Here is a 12,995-nt window from a genome sequence, read left to right as displayed (position 1 = left end):
ATGTTTAAAGTCTACTCAAAGAAATAACATATCAAGTTCAAAATCTCTTGACACCCAAAACAGAGTAAACAAGATATGGCTAAAAAATGAAATAAAGTTGTTGTATAGAAAGAACTTTACTAAACTTTCAACTCTACAAGGAACACTGAAGTACGTCCCAATCTACATCCCCATTAGAATGGAGTTCAATTTCAACAGTATACCAATGAAAAACTTTCCAACATCTTAGATAGGAAGCAAAAAAACTCTGAAAAACAAATTAGAACACCTAAAAGAAACTCAACAAAAGTCAACAACACACGTAAATAGAGAAAAAGATCCGATTTCATTAATGAAAAACACCCCTGCGACAATTAATCTATCAGACACCAACTTTTCTGACAAAGAAATGAATATAGTTAATAATGGAGCTATATTCAATTGGTCCAATCCACAAAAAACGGAAGATTTAACAACCACAATAGCAGAATCGGAATTAAATATAGGGAAATTGCCAACAGAAATACAAAATGATATTAAATTCGAAGTAAAAAAAAAATAAACTCCCAAATTTAGTAAAAGAAATGAAAACCAACTCTAGCCAGGCCCTCCTGAAACAAATAAGGGAATTAGAAACAAAAATAAGGGATAACAATGAAATTATAACCAAGGCGGATAAAGGCGAAACAATAGTCCTACTAAATAAAAGCGACTACATCAAGAAAACCAAAGAGTTCTTCTTTGATAAGTCTTACACTATACTGAATAAAGACCCGGGCTCTAGAATTCAACAAAGTCTAGAAACAATCCTTAAAAATGCAACTTGTTTATTTAATGAACAAGAACAACAAAAAATGGTTAACATGAACCCGACAATACCTGAGGCAAAGGCACTACCCATAGATACACAAAAATAACACACCCATTCGACCAATTATAAACAGTAAGAACAGCCCAACATATAAAATGTCAAAATTTATACATCAGTTTCTTAAACATTATTAGTTTTACAATACTTCTTCAATTAAAAATTCAATTGAATTCTGCGAAAAACTAAAGAAATTCAACTTACAACCCCACCATAGGATGAGCTCGTTTGACATTACTAATATGTATTCAAACATCCCTATTAACGAGACTGTGGAAATTATTAATTCAAACCTCTCCAAGCATAGCAACTTACGTAAGCTCGAGATGGAAGAATTCATTAAATTACTTAAATTTGTATTAAATAACAACTATTTCACATTTAATAACAAAATTTACCACCAGCTGAGTTTGGCTATGGGTGAACCCAGCTCGGGGATATTGGCCGATATTTACATGGACAACATGGAACATAGAAAAATTAAACCTAATATAGATTTGTAGACGACACATTCATAATAGGTAACCGGAAAAATAACAGCGAAAAAATCTTAGATTTTCAAAATAATATTGACAATTACATAAAATTCACTAAAGAAGATGAAAAAGACAGTTCATTAAACTTCCTGGACGTTAATGTAACACGCATAAATTCTAAATTCGATTTTCAAATATTCAGAAAATGATATAGATGTTGATTCCCATAGGGAATCTGAAATATTTGTCCCGAATGAGTAAGATTTTAATAGCAATGTAAATGGTCCGTTATTGGACATTATAAATTTTCCAGCCAACTCAGTCTTGGTTGCCAGCGTTTCGCCCTCATGTGCTAGGGTGGGCTCATCAGTTGGAATGTTCTTTTGAAATCAGCCCACACCAAACGCAAAATTTCGAACAACATAAAACCAAATGATTTTCACCAACCTGTTGTAAACATAAGTAAAATCAATCTCTATGCCGATGACCTCGAAGTGCTGAGCAAGGGTCCTAAACATAATTGGGGTGACCCTTCTAACCATGATAATTTAATTTCCATCATAGTTGAATCAGAATTAGCCATTAATAAGTTACCCTCAAACATACAAGAAGTAGTCCAATATGAAGTCAAACTCAAACTATCTTCCATCCTTAACCAACAACAAACCATCGAACTTAACACTGAACACATAGCCAACGTCCAAAAACTAAATAGAAAGGTAAAAAACAATTACTTTAGAGTAACGAAAGCTGACAAAGGGATCGCCACTGAAATCGTAGATAAAAGTGATTACATCAATAAAACCCAAATGTTTTTTGTTGAAAATAACTTCATAATGACTAAAAAAAGACCCTACTAATAAAATACAGAGAGACCTGAAAACCATCATTAGGAATTTTTCATTTTTTGCTTAATGACCTTGAGAAATCTAAAATGATCGTCATGAAACCGAAGCTTCCCGCAGCGAAAGCTCTACCTAAAATCCACAAGGCCGACGTTCCCATTAGACCCGTTATGAATTTTAGAATTAACCCATCCTATAAAGTATCTCAGTTCATTCACAAATTCCTAAAATCACACTACCGTTTTCAAGCCAATACGTCAGTGAAAAATTACTTAGAATTTTGTAATGAAATCAAGGATATTAATTTAAATAAACACCATATACTTCATTCTTTTGATATTACTAATATGTATGCTAATGTGCCCATTAACAACACCATACAGTTAATTAAAAACAATCTTTCCAATTTCAGCAAATTAAGCATAGGTGAAGTAGAAGAATTTATTCAGATTCTGAAATTCACATTGAATAACAGTTACTTCACGTTTAATAATGTCTTTTACAAACAAGTGGGTCTTCCTATGGGGGCACCGGCTTCAGGGATCCTTGCGGATATTTACATCGATCATTTAGAATATTCTCACATTATTGGTAGGATAAACGGCATTCAACATTGGATACACTACGTATTTGACACATTTGCCATTTAAGATTCTCGCATTACTAACAGCAACACAGTACTCAAACTTCTCAACTCCGTTGATCCACATATAAAATTCACCATAGAGTCGGAAAACAATAACACCCTTAAATACGTGAATTTAACCATTAGGCGCAACTATAACAACTCTGTCCTTTAATATATACAGAAAACCCACACACTCTTAACACCATTCAACATACTTCTCTACACCCAGACGTACATAAGAAAGTGGCTTACAATAATATGGTACTTAGAGCTTTGACTATTCCCTTAACTCGCAAGAACTGCAAAAAAAAAAATTAACCCCATTCACAACATCGCAGAATACAGTAGCTTCAGTAGAACTTCCGTCAACAGAATCATCAATAGATAGATCAATAGATGCCCATAGCTAGTAAATGCTCACACTTATCTTCATGTATCCAGCACTCTGAACATAACCTCATAGACAAATCTGCATGATAAATATAGCCAGTTTGATTAAATGGCCAACATTCTCACTACAGTTCCTAATATGACCCCTTTAAATTTAAATGGGCATTCCAGAATCCTGTGCAAGATAAAACTGTGTTTCTACAAGGCAAACCAGACACATTTACTGGTTACCCTGTCGAATATACAGAGAGCGGTAATGTGCTGTTATGTATGTATAACACAGTTGTGACCTTATTATAATTGATCATGGAGATAGGAATTCAGTTAGGTGGAAATTATGCAGTTTGGCCTATGCTGACGATTTTGTCTTAATGGTAGATTGTGTTAAAACCTGCAGTCTAATATATTGTAACTTGAAAAGAGGTTCAATGAGTATGATATGAAAATTTCAAGACTATCACGATTTAAGTAGGTAAGAAGAGAGAATTGGAGTACAAAGCTGTAACAGGTAGATATTTGAATTATTGAGGATGTGTATTCTCCCAGGATGGTAGTGTAGTGAGATGGAATCAAGGTGTAGCAAAGCTAATGCAGTGAGGTATGGAACTAAACTAGGCCACAGAGCTAGTTACAAATAGAGTATTGTGCTGGCATTTACTAAATTCACAAAGGCTTGCAGGCTAAATGCTGAAAGGAATAACAGTCTATAATGAAGACTTGCGTATGTATGCATGTATAATTAACACTGTTGAGGTATTGTAGCAGGATCCAAATTTAGTAAGTGTGCTAAGAGCTAGGAGAACCTTTATGTAGGAAATTCTGCTATTGACTGTGATATTCTATGGGTATATAAATTGGGGTTCATTAGCAGCAAAAATGGATTATTTTGCAAAACTACCCTAGGCATAAATATATACAACATATCAAACCTTCAAACTTGTTGGAACATTGTTCAGATTGTGTTACTATTTTTGATTAATTTTCTAAGAGTGTATATTTACTCTTGTTTATTATTAGAACAGTTGTGACCCTATTCTCTTTAATTCCAGCATTAATCGCAGAAGAATTCCTAGAAAGAACTGCTTCCCAGTTAACGTACCATGGGCTGTGTGAGCTCAATAGTACCATGAAACATGAGGAGTTAGCCGTACTTTTTCGGAATAATCATTTCAGTACAATTCTGAAAAAGAAGGTATGTAGTGAATTTGTATTCACCTCTCTTTTTTATTTAAAAAAATGCTGGAACCCTTCAGTTTCCAACATATCATTATGTTGACAGTTATTTGTACTTGTTGCCATAAGACCTATCTGTGTCGGTGCAACGTAAAGCAACTAGCAAAAAAAAAAAAAAAAGTTATTTGTACTTCATAACAACATTGAACACCAGGCAAATGCTTGGGCTGTACCTGAATTAAGGCCACGGCTGCTTCTTTCCCACTCCTAGGCCTTTCCTATCCCATCGTCACCATAAGAACTATCTGTGCGACGTAAAGCAAATAACAAAAATCTATATTCTTTTCCGTGAAACTTGCATGCTTTCATGTTAATCATGTAGAATGTGTCATGTTCTGTATCTTTTATTCAAACATGAAATTCCATGAAGATTTAGCATATATTTTATGAAATGATACAGGAGAGAAATCTGTAAGCAGTAATTTTAACTTGAAACCATTAATGGATATTTACTCAATTGCTCTTCCGTTTAAGAGAGTTTCGTACTACTTGCAGCAACACCATCAATAAAGAGGATGGGATATATTTCTTTAAACGCTATTTCCAGCATGTAATATTTGATGAAAAATGGATCAAGTATTCTAATATTATTGTAGGAGTAAATCATATTTCAGTTGTAAGCCATACACACTTGGCAACAGTGGCATTGAATTTTGTATATTCTTTTCCTTCCTTCCTTCCTTCCTTCCTTCCTTCCTTCCTTCCTTCCTTCCTTCCTTCCTTCCTTCCTTCCTTCCTTCCTTCCTTCCTGTGAAGTTCATTTGATTCTGAATCACACATTTAGAAATATATTTTGAAGTAATTTTGCTGTTTTGATGGAATTCAATTTAAAATTGCCACTTTTGAAATTATCAAAATTATTAACAAATATTGGAAGTGTGCAGTAGGCTACATTTTTTATACACAGTTGTTAGAAAGTGCTTCAGCTTGTGTAAGGTTATTCCAGAAAAAAAAAATTCAGTTAAAAATAGAGTTATTCCATCAACACAATAATAAAAACTGTGACCGGGCGAGTTGGTCGTACGGTTAGGGGTACGCGGCTGTGAGCTTGCATTCGGGAGATAGTGGGTTCGAATCCCACTGTCAGCAGCCCAGAAGATGGTTTTCCAAAGTTTCCCATTTTCACACCAGGCAAATGCTGGGGCTGTACCTTAATTTAGGCCATAGCTGGCTCCTTCCCACTTCTAGCCCTTTCTTATCCCATCATCGCCATAAGACCTGTCTGTTAGGTGCGATGTAAAGCCACTAGCAACTTGTAACAGGGGAATCACTTGCCCCTATTTCTCCAGATTTATGCAGCCTGCAGTTTATATTCTAATATGGGAACATATCCTGCTGTCCAGTAATAAGACCTTATATAGGTACTGTACATGGCATGAGAAACATGTATTCATTGCTGACAACCCAGTAATAAGGAGGTACTAATGAATGAATGAATGAATGAATGAATGAATGCATAGACCCATAATAGGAACTCTCCATGTTGATCAGAAACTGTTTTGACATGGAAATGTTATGGTATAAGAATAGCTCTATTGATGAAGCTGTATGCATGAAGCGGCTTCAGTGGTGGGGTTTTGTGAGGCAAATGGAAGAGAATAATTGACTCTTCGATGGAGAGTAAGAGTTGTGTGTTCAGAGGTTCAAACGTGGTGTTCATAGGATATTTTTAATAATAATAATAATAATGTTATTTGTTTTACGTCCCACTAACTACTCTTTTACGGTTTTCGGAGACGCCGAGGTGCCGGAATTTAGTCCCGCAGGAGTTCTTTTACGTGCTAGTAAATCTACCGACACGAGGCTGACGTATTTGAGCACCTTCAAATACCACCGGACTGAGCCAGGATCGAACCTGCCAAGTTGGGGTCAGAAGGCCAGCGTCTTAACCGACTGAGCCACTCAGCCCGGCAGAATATTTTTATGTATTTATTTGAATCCTACATGAGCCACGATTGTTAAACCAACAGTAATTGTGATCACATAAAGTGTTCAATGTGTACAATATACTGCCATGCAGTATGCGCAGTGTAGATGCCTGGCTGATGTTCAGATCATGTACTGTGGCTCATTAGCTGGTGTGCGGGTTGTTCTAAGTTGCATTATGCACAGCTTCTTTGCATCATCATATGTTACTGGGGACATCCCAAACAGATCCCTTCCGAAGGACATTGTTTCACACAGCCGTCTTCTAACCTTTCTAAATATATCTGAAGCTGGTAGTCTTCATCCAGGAAGTCATCCTTGGTATAAGCATAATACTTCTTGTGTATTATATCTTGCTTCTCTTTAGAGTAATGTCATACTAATGTACTCATTACCATACATGAAGTATTTGCCTATGCAAGAACTGTGACCGAATATATAGGCACTATCTAGCCATTTCCAATCCCTATGTTGCTTAAAACCTTTGATGTGTAAATGTGACATTAAAACAATAGTAATTTTTTTTTTTTTTTTTTAATGTACAGACAGATTGCCTTGCTGCATCATCCAAAATGTGTTGAATCATACACCTCTTAATCTCTGACAGTGGTAACCATTCCCAGTGAGTTGAGTATGTTTGTATTACACAGTTGAATGCATCCAGCATAATTCTGACAGTGGTATATACGAGGACTCTTTGAAAAGTTGTCGGAATCACCGCTAGATGTCAGTGCTAGAGCAACGAGGTTCCCACGCAATAATCACACATCCTTTGTGAGTGAACACGTGGTGCGTCAGTGCTCTACCCGCAGGAGTGTGGTAGTGACGACTCTTGTTGTTACAGATCGTGATACAGGTGATCCAACTGTTTTTATTCAAACTACAAATTAGCAAACTTCATATTCGAAACAAGCCACACCTCTCCACTCAACAGGAGATAAGAGACGTGAAAACACCGGATGCCTTCTTAAGGAAACTTTTTACCAATAGCTCAACAGCAATACTTCACATAGTGCATACAAGTTCTTCAGTAATCAACGAACTTATGGAAAATTCACTAGACTTATAGTGAACTATATTTTAGTCCATCTGTTTTTAACATTAAGATTTTTAATAAGAAGTCATAGTTTAACTAACAATCGCCTTCAATGCATCCCCCCCCCCCCTCTACCCCCCCCCCCCCCCATCCATTCACACACGCACTACTAACACTTGTTTTTAAGGTTTTAAGAAAATTGTGAGACTGTTTTTAGCTAATTTTACTTTTGCCAAATGTAAGCAGCTGATGATGAATGCAACGCATTCGAAACATGTTCTGAACTTTTAATTCAATGTCTATTGAAATAGCCTAAGGCTAAATAAAAGTGAAAGTATCGATCAGGTGGATTTTTGTTCCTTCAATTAATTGGATCTTGTTGTTCCCGCGTAGTGATTTGTGACAATGGAAAAAACTGAGATTCGAGCAGTGATTAAATACTTTGTAAAGAAAGGTATGAAAGCAAAGGAAATTCATGCCGACTTTCAGAACACACTGGGGGACTCTGCTCCTTCATTTTCAAGTGTTGCCAAGTGGACCAGCGAGTTTAAATTTGGTCGGGAGAGCTTGGATGATGATCCGCGTAGTGGATGGCCAAAAAGTGTTACGACCCCAGAATTTATCGCAAAAGTGCATAAAATGGTCATGGAGGATCGTCGACTGAAAGTGCGGGAGATTGCTAAAGCTGTAGGGATGTCTTCTGAACGGGTATATTTTAACCGAAGAATTGGGTATGAAAAAATTATCCACAAGATGGGTGTCGTGGCTCTTGACATTGGACAATAAACGCGCCAGATTGGAAATGTCCGAACAAAGTCTGGCCCGTTTTCAGTGCAACCAACAAGATTTTTTGCACCGGTTTGTGACTGCAGATGAAACTTGGGTCCACTACTATACCCCAGAGACAAAACAGCAGTCAAAGCAGTGGAAACATGCTGATTCACCACCACCAAAGAAAGCAAAGGCAGTGTGTTCGGCCGGAAAGGTCATGGCCTCAGTTTTCTGGGATGCAAAAGGCATTCTGCTGATAGATTATCTTCCTACTGGCCAAACAATTACGGGGCAATACTATGCAAATCTCCTAGACCAACTACAGGAAAAGATACGTGAAACAAAGCCTGGTTTGGCAAGGAAAAAGGTCATCTTTCATCAGGTCAATGCTCCGTCGCACACAAGTGTTATTGCCATGGCAAAACTTCATGAACTGGGGTATGAATTGTTGCCACATCCACCTTATTCACCTGATATTTGGCACCATCAGACTTTCATCTATTCCCCAAGCTGAAAATTTTCCTCGGTGGACGGAGATTTTCTACAAGGGAAGAACTGACAGCCGAATTGGAGAGGTATTTTGCAGGCCTGGAGGAATCTTATTTTCGAGATGGGATCAAGGCATTGGAACATCGCTGAACCAGGGAGACTATGTTGAAAAATAAAAGCAGTTCCACCGAGGTAAGATACTTAATTCTAGTACATTCCGAGAACTTTTCAAACCACCTACGTACAGTGTGTTTGTCATTAGTAGGTGTTTAGCTTGTGGTACTGTATTTTACGTATATAACTTTATTATAAGTATATCTGACACTTCAGGAATGTCATATCTTCCTACACGATGCCTTCCTGAGTACAAAATGAAAATGAAGAAGTCTTAATTTAATGAGGATTCGAACTCTCACTGTTCTGAGATGTTAGGTATATCTTTCGTGCATAATTTCACACAGCTATGTAACCCTATACTGCATGGTGGCTCGATTCCCTCACATGATAAATATTTCTCTGTAACTATAACTATGCAAGATAAGATTAACCTTTGTGCATGAGGAGACAAAAGAGGACGGGAGGAACTATTTGGATGTTCTTTAGACCAGGAGGGAGTTAAATATTTATGCTAAAATCACATGCAGTAATAGCATGAAATTGAATTCTTGTGCCGCTATGGAAAATCATACTGTGTCTGACAAGTCTTCTGCTCATTTTCAAATACACTGACTGACACAGCAAATGCAACACCAAGAAGGAGTGGTTCGAAAGGGATGCATTCAAACCGATATGCAGGTTACACAATGCGCACGGCATCGACTCAGTAGGATGTAGGACCACCGCGAGCGGCGATGCACGCAGAAACACGTCGAGGTACAGAGTCAATAAGAGTGCGGATGGTGTCCTGAGGGATGGTTCTCCATTCTCTGTCAACCATTTGCCACAGTTGGTCGTCCGTACGAGGCTGGGGCAGAGTTTGCAAACGGCGTCCAATGAGATCCCACACGTGTTCGATTGGTGAGAGATCCGGAGAGTACGCTGGCCACGGAAGCATCTGTACACCTCGTAGAGCCTGTTGGGAGATGCGAGCAGTGTGTGGGCGGGCATTATCCTGCTGAAACAGAGCATTGGGCAGCCCCTGAAGGTACGGGAGTGCCACCGGCCGCAGCACATGCTGCACATAGCGGTGGGCATTTAACGTGCCTTGAATACGCACTAGAGGTGACGTGGAATCATACGCAATAGCGCCCCAAACCATGATGCCGCGTTGTCTAGCGGTAGGGCGCTCCACAGTTACTGCCGGATTTGACCTTTCTCCACGCCGACGCCACACTCGTCTGCGGTGACTATCACTGACAGAACAGAAGCGTGACTCATCGGAGAACACGACGTTCCACCATTCCCTCATCCAAGTCGCTCTAGCCCTGCACCATGCCAGGCGTGCACGTCGATGCTGTGGAGTCAATGGTAGTCTTCTGAGCGGACGCCGGGAGTGCAGGCCTCCTTCAACCAATCGACGGGAAATTGTTCTGGTCGATATTGGAACAGCCAGGGTGTCTTGCACATGCTGAAGAATGGCGGTTGACGTGGCGTGCGGGGCTGCCACCGCTTGGCGGCGGATGCGCCGATCCTCGCGTGCTGACCTCACTCGGGCTGCGCCTGGACCCCTTGCACGTGCCACATGTCCCTGCGCCAACCATCTTCGCCACAGGCGCTGCACCGTGGACACACCCTATGGGTATCGGCTGCGATTTGACGAAGCGACCAACCTGCCCTTCTCAGCCCGATCACCATACCCCTCGTAAAGTCGTCTGTCTGCTGGAAATGCCTCCGTTGACGGCGGGCTGGCATTCTTAGCTATACACGTGTCCTGTGGCACACGACAACACGTTCTACAATGACTGTCGGCTGAGAAATCACGGTACGAAGTGGGCCATTCGCCAACGCTGTGTCCCATTTATCGTTCGCTACGTGCGCAGCACAGCGGCGCATTTCACATCATGAGCATACCTCAGTGACGTCAGTCTACCCTGCAATTGGCATAAAGTTCTGACCACTCCTTCTTGGTGTTGCATTTGCTCTGTCAGTCAGTCTACACTAAAATTGTGTAGGTTTTTTTTTAAAACAAGAGGCTGTTATCATTTTGTCCCATTATGCAGTCTGTCATGTGGTGGTATGATAAGGGACAGGTTTACCGATTGGACTTGATCATGGCATGTTATAAAATCATGAGAACTGTGACATGGTACATCAAACTCTTTTACAGTTTCTTAGATGTTACAATTGTGAATGCATGGATTTTGTATTAACGAGTTTGTGCCTTGCTGGGTTTTCAAAATAGCATGACCCTGGCATGATTCCAAAAAGATTTAGCACTTTCACTCAATCATGTGGGGCTGTCAACCGCCCTAAAACAAGGACGACACAATTTTGTGTTGAAGGATAACTTATAAAGAAGAGAAAGAAGGCCCTGTACTGAAATTCAAGTCAAGAGCTTAGGAAAAGTATCCTTCCGCATGTGAGCATGTCCCCTGTTCCCCTTTCCCGTCTCGTCACCGTTCTCCATCTCCACCACAACCAGCTAATCATTAACGCTGTGCGTCCATCTGACAAGTACAGTACTTCATTCTGAAATAGTGAAGCATCAAACGAAATCACTTCCTTTCACATAGCTGTACTTTGATTACGTACCATATCTATTTATTCCTTTATTAACCATGTAAAACCTACAGATTACTGACGAATACCGAGGCAAGAGAAGCAAGGTTTATTTTTATTTCATAATGCGATTTGTGTGAGTCACATGAAGACTTACAACATAAGTATACGATTCTGCTCTTGTGCAACGACTGTCAGTGGCAGTTTCTCACAGTTAAAAAAAAACTGAAAAACCCACCCGTGAGTGGGATTGCAAAATACAATGCTTCCAGGAATGTTGTAAATATTGTAGTCTCGTCATTCGGAAGGTAAATACGAACTCATGATCCTCTCATGACAACATTTCTGCAGGTAGAGGGCGGTTACGAATATAAAGTAAAGTACACATTATTATTATTATTATTATTATTATCATCGAATACGCCAAGGATCCTATTCCCATACCGTGTTAAGGCCCTTCCTGTTTTATTTACGGCGAGTGTATAGTTTGAACTGAGCTGACACATTGACATTTCGCTGGAGACTTGGATTTTCCATGGAGTTTAAATTCCAAGCGAGCGGCGTAAACACTGTACACAGAAACGCCGGTCAGCTGCATGATCTTTTTCATGTCTTCCACATTCCACAGCGGATTCTAATCTCCTAGGCTACTGTAAACGTTTAAAACAATTTGGTTTAGATTTCCTACTTAATTTTTCTCCACTTTTGTTAGCTTTAACGTATTTCACAGGGGACTCAAGCGTCACAGCATCACACACGTTTTGCTCACAGCTGGCAGCCATTATGAATACTGAACATGCTGTTTAGTCAGTATTGCCAACAGTTTTCTTGGATCCATCTTCAACGTCGCACATATTATGCGAACTTATCAGCAGTGGAATGAACTCGAACAAACTTACTAAGTACACATTGCAATAAGATATCAATATCATATTAAATTATTATTTTGCTACATACACCACTGAGAACAATAACTATTCATAGCCATCTACGTATGAAATATAAGAGTTGGTAACGAACCCGAATAACATACAACCTGTGATATATTTTCCATATTTATACAGGGCAAAATTTTTAATTCAAGTCAGTTCACCAGAATATCTAACCAAACTGAAGAAAGCTCCTGACTTCAGGAACATGTAACAGACCTAGGGAACTATTTGGCGCTGCGGAAGCCTTTTCACCGACCAGAAGTCTGACTAACATCAAAGGGACCGCTAAGGTCTTGAGTTGACTCTCAATATAGCAGCAGTTTGCCCTCCACAACCAGTCCGTCGAGATCGGTTGGAACACTGGCTAATTCACAAAGACACTTGACAGCACTGCAAACTTCTCTCGTGCAAGGCAAAACCCTGATATTTTGAGAAAAGTGAGATTTAGCCTTGTTTATTGCAAGCAAACAAAAAATGTTTCAAGGACTTCACCTCAAGTGAGCAAACTGAAATTGGAATTGAACTTTCAAAACAAGTATGTAATATACTAGCTCATGTACTCGTGCTTCACTATAGAATTCTATGTATATGGAATTGTAGGTAAAATACCATACACATTGTGAGTAAGATTTTCTTACATTGTATTGGTCTTAGCATAACCTGAGGAGCACAGCGGGGAGGTCGCCGTACATCGTTCCTCGTGGAAAATCCAGATTAGAGAGTTTTCATTATAATGACAGGCCCACTTACTTACTGCCAGTTAC

At 39.2% G+C, this 12,995-nt stretch overlaps 1 protein-coding gene across 5 annotated transcripts in view; it reads left to right on the top strand.

Annotated features, from left to right (window-relative positions):
* Positions 1 to 12,995, top strand: part of LOC136864136 (ubiquitin carboxyl-terminal hydrolase MINDY-2) — a 424,681-nt gene that overhangs the window by 140,624 nt on the left and 271,062 nt on the right. For all 5 annotated transcript variants that reach the window (XM_067140761.2, XM_067140760.2, XM_067140762.2 and 2 more), the window contains one exon: positions 4,236 to 4,378. In XM_067140761.2, coding sequence (XP_066996862.2) covers positions 4,236 to 4,378 — 143 coding nt within the window. The remainder of the gene's footprint in view (positions 1 to 4,235; positions 4,379 to 12,995) is intronic.

The sequence above is a fragment of the Anabrus simplex genome, chromosome 2 (genome assembly GCF_040414725.1).
Source record: "Anabrus simplex isolate iqAnaSimp1 chromosome 2, ASM4041472v1, whole genome shotgun sequence".
Lineage (NCBI taxonomy): Eukaryota > Metazoa > Arthropoda > Insecta > Orthoptera > Tettigoniidae > Anabrus > Anabrus simplex.
The sequence above is the reverse complement of the archived record's forward strand: the minus strand, read 5'-3'. Positions and strand labels throughout refer to the sequence as shown.